We start from the raw sequence: 6,938 nt of genomic DNA, 5'->3' as shown, positions 1-6,938 counted from the left end.
ATGCTTAAGACATAGGCTCTACAGTATGCTATGCTGTGTACCGCACCTGAAATGTGCCTTGCCATGAGTCAGTCAAGGGGTATAAGAGTGATCTAAGAATGGATCACAGGACAGCGGTCAAAGTTATCCTTAGTAAATAGTGGAATAAGGATATGTTTCTCGGTTATGGAGGTGATAAAGAGTTCGACGTAAAGAGTTACGTTGATGCAAGCTTAACACCTATCCAGATAGCTCTGAGTAGAGATGCCGGATACGTATAATGGAGCAACAATTTAGAATAGCTCCAAGTAGAACAGTTATTTGGAATAAGCTACAAATAGACGTGGTAGCTACATCTAGGAGATGACATAGAGATTTGTAAAGCACACACGGATCTGAAAGGTTCAGACCCGTTGACTAAAACCTCTCTCACAAGCAACATGATCAAACCCAGAACTCATTGAGTGTTAATCACATAGTGATGTGAACTAGATTATTGACTCTAGTAAACTCTTTGGATGTTGGTCACATGGCGATGTGACCTGTGAGTGTTAATCACATGGTGATGTGAACTAGATTATTGACTCTAGTGCAAGTGGGAGACTGTTGGAAATATGCCCTAGATGCAATAATAAATTAGTTATTATTATATTTCCTTGTTCATGATAATCATTTATTATCCATGCTAGAATTGTATTGATAGGAAACTCAGATACATGTGTGGATACATAGACAACACCATGTCCCTAGTAAGCCTCTAGTTGACTAGCTCGTTGATCAATAGATGGTTACGGTTTCCTGACCATGGACATTTGATGTCATTGATAACGGGATCACATCATTAGGAGAATGATATGATGGACAAAGACCCAATCCTAAGCCTAGCACAAGATCATGTAGTTCGTATGCTAAAGCTTTTCTAATGTCAAGTATCATTTCCTTAGACCATGAGATTGTGCAACTCCCGGATACCGTAGGAGTGCTTTGGGTGTGCCAAACATCACAACGTAACTGGGTGGCTATAAAGGTACATTACAGGTATCTCCGAAAGTGTCTGTTGGGTTGGCACGAATCGAGACTGGGATTTGTCACTCCGTGTAAACGGAGAGGTATCTCTGGGTCCACTCGATAGGACATCATCATAATGTGCACAATGTGATCAAGGAGTTGATCACGGGATGATGTGTTACGGAACGAGTAAAGAGACTTGCCGGTAAAAAGATTGAACAAGGTATCGGGATACCGATGATCGAATCTCGGGCAAGTGTCGTACTGATAGACAAAGGGAATTGTATACGGGATTGATTAAGTCCTTGACATCGTGGTTCATCCGATGAGATCATCGTGGAACATGTGGGAGCCAACATGGGTATCCAGATCCCGCTGTTGGTTATTGACCGGAGAGTCATCTCGGTCATGTCTGCATGTCTCCCGAACCCGTAGGGTCTACACACTTAAGGTTCGGTGACGCTAGGGTTATAGAGATATTAGTATGCGGTAACCCGAAAGTTGTTCGGAGTCCCGGATGAGATCCCGGACGTCACGAGAAGTTCCGGAATGGTCCGGAGGTAAAGAATTATATATAGGAAGTGCTATTTCGGCCATCGAGACAAGTTTTGGGGTCACCGGTATTGTACCGGGACCACCGGAAGGGTCCCGGGGGTCCACCAGGTGGGGCCACCTGCCCCGGGGGGCCACATGGGCTGTAGGGGGTGCGCCTTGGCCTATATGGGCCAAGGGCACCAGCCCCAAGAGGCCCATGCGCCAAGAGTAGAGGAAAAGGGTGAGTCCTAAAGGGGGAAGGCACCTCCGAGGTGCCTTGGGGAGGATGGACTCCTCCCCCCTTGGCTGCACCCTTCCTTGGAGGAAGGGGCAAGGCTGCGCCCTCCCCCTCTCCCTTGGCCCTATATATAGTGGGGGGAAGGGAGGACAACCATACATGAGCCCTGGCGCCTCCCTCTCCCTCCCATGACACATCTTCCTCCTCCCACAGCGCTTGGCGAAGCCCTGTTGGAATCCCGCTACTTCCACCACCACGCCGTCATGCTGCTGGATCTCCATCAACCTCTCCTTCCCCCTTGCTGGATCAAGAAGGAGGATACGTCGCTGCTCCGTACGTGTGTTGAACGCGGAGGTGCCGTCCGTTCGGCGCTAGGATCATCGGTGATTTGGATCACGACGAGTACGACTCCATCAACCCCGTTCTCTTGAACGCTTCCGCGCGCGATCTACAAGGGTATGTAGATCCACTCCTCCCTCGTTGCTAGATGACTCCATAGATAGATCTTGGTGACACGTAGGAAAATTTTGAATTTATGCTACGTTCCCCAATAGTGGGGCGCCAACCTAGGCCGCGATCTCCACGAGCAGAAGAAGGCCCTGTTGACCACCATCTAGGCCCTTGACCTCTGGGCTGACGCATCTGGCCTCTCTCCTGATGAGTGGCTCTCCCGTTACGACGTGGAAGATCAACTCTCGGTCATTTACATCGATGAGGAGGCATATTGGCATTCTCATGGCTCCCAGAAATGGGTCTTGAAGGGTGATGCGAACACGGCCTACTTCCAGGCCATTGCTAATGGTCTCGTCGGTGCAACACTATCCCTTTTCTCCGTGATCGCGCGACGCTCTTGCAGTCTCCTTGCGACATTCGTGCCCACGTCGACGGGTTCTATAAAAACCTTTTCTCTTCCTCCCCTCGGGGCGGTCTGTCTCTTGCCCCTGACTGCTGGGCCGGCCCCCAGCAGGTATCCCCTGAGGACAATGCGGTCCTAAAGGTCCCTTCTCTGAGGGAGAGGTTTTGGCAGCCATTAGAGGCATGAACCCTACCTCGGCCATGGGTCCCGATGGCCTTCCGGTGAAATTCTTCCAGGCATTCTAGAATGTGATCAAACCCGAGATCATGGCCATCTTCGACGAGTTCTATGTGGGATCCATTGACCTCGATCGCCTCAACTATGGGATCATTTCGCTCATGCCCAAAGTTCATGGGGCGTCCGGCATCCGCAAGTTCCATCCGATAACAGTGATCAACGTGATCTTCCAGATCCTGGCAAAGGGTTAGCCAATAGGGTGACCCTGCTTGCGGATCGCATTACGCACCCCAACCAACCGGCCTTCATTCAAGGGTGCTATATCTTGGATGGGGTGCTAGTCCTTCATGAAGTCCTTCACGAGGTCCTCTCTAAGCACCTCAAGGCAGTCTTCCTGAAGATCGATTTCCATAAGGCCTAAGATAGAGTCAGCTGGTCCTTCCTTCGGGAAGTTTCGCTCGAAGGGCTTCGACGACCGTTGGGTCACCCGCGTGATGCAGATGGTCTCCAGCGATCGCACCGCCATGAACATCAATGGGGAGATTGGACCCTACTTCCCCACCCTTTGTTGGGTTAGACAAGCCGATCCCTTCTCCCCATTCTTGTTCCACATGTTGGTGGACGCTCTTGCCACCATCCCGGGCAAGGCAAATGCGGCGGGCCATATTCGTGGGATCACTCCCCATCTAACCGGCGATGCTGGGATCTCCCTCCTCTAGTACACCGATCACACCTTTATTATGGTGGAAGGCTCAGAGGCTGACATCTCTAATATAAAGTTCCTCCTCCTCTGCTTCCAACAGATGTCAGGCCTTAAGATCAACTTTGACAAGAGTGATGTGATGGTGATGGGCTACTCTCTAGACGAATGCCTGGGCATTGCCAACCAGCTTAACTACCGCTTGGGCTCCTTCCCCACGACCTACTTGGGGATGCCCATCAGCGACTCTTGGCTCACCGTTGCTCACTTGCGGCCGACCGTGGCCAAGCTGCAGATGCGCATCGAGCCTTGGCAGGGTACATGGTTGTCTAAGGTGGTTCGGACGATTCTCATCAACTCCTCCCTATCCAGCCTCCTCTTGTTCTTCATGAGCTTCTACAGCCTGCATGAGACTCTACATCATGATATCGCTAAAGTCCAGGCACGAATCTTCTAGGCAGATGACAACAATAAGCAAAAATACCATATGGTCAGCTGGCCGGACATATGAGAGCCTCGGGAGAAAGGCGGCCTCGGGATCATGTGCTCTAAGCGCATGAACATCGCCCTCTTATCCCATTGGCTATGGCTTATTGCACAAGGGCAAGGTGGTCTCTGGTTAGACATCATCCGGAACAAATACCTACATGGGCAACCCCTCACCTTTTGTCAGAGATCTAGCAGCTCCCAGTTGTGGCAGTCGGTCATTCAACTGCTCTCGGTTCTTCGCATTGGGACCTCCATCTCGGTTGGTTCCGGGGCTACGATTCTGTTCTGGTTTGACCGGTGGGCGGGAGACACCCCCTTTGCTGCGTGCTTCCCCGACCTCTTCTCCATCGCTGCTAATCCCTAGATCTCGGTCGAGAGGGCCATTATTAACTTAGGGCACCTCGCCTTCTGAAGGCCATTTGGGCCTTCGGATTCTGCCGCCTGGCACAAGTTGCTTGACTGCATTGCCCTCCACGAGCCAACGGTGGACGCTGACCCGGATCTGGTTCGGTGGCGTCTAGAGCCGTCAGGCCAATTCTCCATCAAGTCCCTCTACCGGGCCATTGCCCCCTCCTCCGCCCCCTCCCCTTACGGCGGTGTGGTCCATCCACCCACCAGTGGCCTGTGTCCGCTTTGTGGTGTCCCTGAAGACTTGAATCACATCTTCTTCTCCTGTGTGTCCGCCCAATTTATTTGGAGATGCTTTAGAGAGGTGGTTGGTGGCAATTAGTTCCACACCAATTTCCCTGACTTGTTCACCGAACTCCAGGCCTCCCCCCTACGTACTCGCCACATTAGGTGGTTGGATATTGGGGCCCTCGCTTGGACCCTCTGCGCAATCAGCAATAGACTTGTGATTTAGCGCATTCTGCTTCAACGTGTTACTGACGGCCTCTTCAAATTGTCTGGTTACTTGCAGCTTTGTCGGCCACTAAGTGGCCCCCAGGACATTGACGACATCTCTATCTTCATCGCCGACCTTTGCTCGATGGTTGTCTATTTGTCGCCACCCCTTGCTCCTCCCCCATCGAGCTGGATTAGAGACCGGGAGCGATCTCCGGCCTTTTTTATTTTTCTATGGGCTTGTTGAGCTATGCCCTCAGGAGAACCTCTTGTACTTCTTTGTGTGAGACTTGTGTGTGTGTGTGGTGAACTATTCCGTGTACTCGATGCTCTATGGCGGTTTGCTTTATTTATAAAGTGGGGCAAAAGCCTTTTTTGGTAAAATTATGGGACAAAATTCATCTTGTGGGAATCCAAGAACTAGAAAATTAGTAGGGTATTTTATTTTTCCACACGAGACTTCAACATCTCTAACAATCCCAAGTGGTCTGATGGTATCTCTATTAGCAAGTTTGATAGTGACATCTATGTCTTCTATTTCAGCAGGTGCTATATCAGTCATAATTTCTTGGTATAAAGTAAAATGGATTGCACTCACACTAGCACCTAAATCACATAAACCATGATAGCAATGATTTCCTATTTTAACTGAGACGACAAGCATGCCAACAATTGGCTTGTTCTTGTCTTTATTGTCGGTTTGGCAATTCTAGGAGCTTCATCACAGAAATAAATAACATGCCCATCAATATTATCGACCAAGAGATCTTTGACCATACCAACACTAGGTTCTACTTTAATTTGCTCAGAGGGTTTAGTTGCTTTAATATTACTTTTGCGAACCACTATTGATATCTTAGCATGTTCCTTTATCCTAATAGGCATTGGTACAGCGAGGTGATATACAAATGGTTTTTAACCCCTTTCCGCGATGGTGTTCTGAACCGTCGCCTAGTGAGTGATAGCGATAGGGGGGTCCTTCCCACATGACACAGAAACCGCCGGGGATAGGGAGCCTTGATGCATACAGTTGTCCCTATAAAACCGTTTTTTATATCTTGCATATCCCAAACGCTTCATCCTTGCAACTCATTTCTGCTCGCATTGCCATCGTAGTCGGAGTTCTGTGGTTTTACCTAAAACTAGGCACGTTCCAGGCACGGGAGTTTTCCAGGCACGTACCAAACTGGCTCTACGTTTATGATGCCTAGCACATCACAAACAGTTCATGATTGTAAACCTTGTACGATAGGTAGACAATCACACATATTTAGTTTTCCCGCACCGTTTGTGATAGTGTCTGACATCACACACACTTTGCAAATGCCAACTGTGTGCATTATTACACACGTTTCCTCTCCGTGAACCATATTGGATTATGTTGTATATCGCACACGTTGTGCTTTATAGACCGTGTGCGCCATAATGACCCACAGACCGTATTTCACCGAAATTTAATTGCTGCTATTAAAAATTGTACCTAATTTGAACTTCAAGGTAGGCTATAGCTTTATTCATATCCATTAGGTTCAAACAACCAATGCATTATTCGATTCATAGGTACATATGTTCAAGAATTGCATAAGCACCAAATAAAGAATGATGAACCAGGGTTCTATACTTGTACTATTACAGATGGTAAACAAAGAGGCGACAGACACTCTGGTTGCTGAACAAGGTGAACCGGAATTGCCCTATTGTGCTCTCCTGGATACAGAAGGCAAGAACGACTCCAGTCCAACCCCTTGTGATGGCCGGCCGCTAATCATGTAGTTTGAGAGGTAAACTTGAGTGAACTGCTTCAGGATCCACTGCAAAGGAGTAAAGATCCAGACATTGTCATCTAACACAACTCATTACGGGAAGTAAAAAGAAGGCTATAGAGTTCTTACTTACCATCCTGCAGTTCACTATTGTCTTGCATAAAGTGTAAACAAATCATTCGATTGACATCTTTTGATCCATTTTAATAACAATATTTATCAGTTTCCTCACTTGATGCTAGTTCATGAATATCTCATTGCCCCATACGCAGAAAGGGTCGAAGTGTGGATCTTTGGCAATGACAAATGTACCTAAAAGCACCAAGTTAATATTAGAAGCTAAACAACAAT

At 48.4% G+C, this 6,938-nt stretch overlaps 1 protein-coding gene across 1 annotated transcript; it reads left to right on the top strand.

The window, feature by feature from the left end:
* The first annotated feature begins 3,532 nt into the window (after positions 1–3,532).
* On the top strand, positions 3,533–3,949 carry LOC147965083 (uncharacterized). Its single transcript, XM_087530281.1, has one exon. The coding sequence runs from the start codon at positions 3,533–3,535 to the stop codon at positions 3,947–3,949; it is 417 nt and encodes a 138-aa protein (XP_087386407.1).
* Positions 3,950–6,938: the final 2,989 nt, after the last annotated feature.

The sequence above is a fragment of the Triticum urartu genome, chromosome 6A (genome assembly GCF_056163025.1).
Source record: "Triticum urartu cultivar PI428250 chromosome 6A, HENAU_Tu73, whole genome shotgun sequence".
NCBI lineage: Eukaryota > Viridiplantae > Streptophyta > Magnoliopsida > Poales > Poaceae > Triticum > Triticum urartu.
The sequence above is the reverse complement of the archived record's forward strand: the minus strand, read 5'-3'. Positions and strand labels throughout refer to the sequence as shown.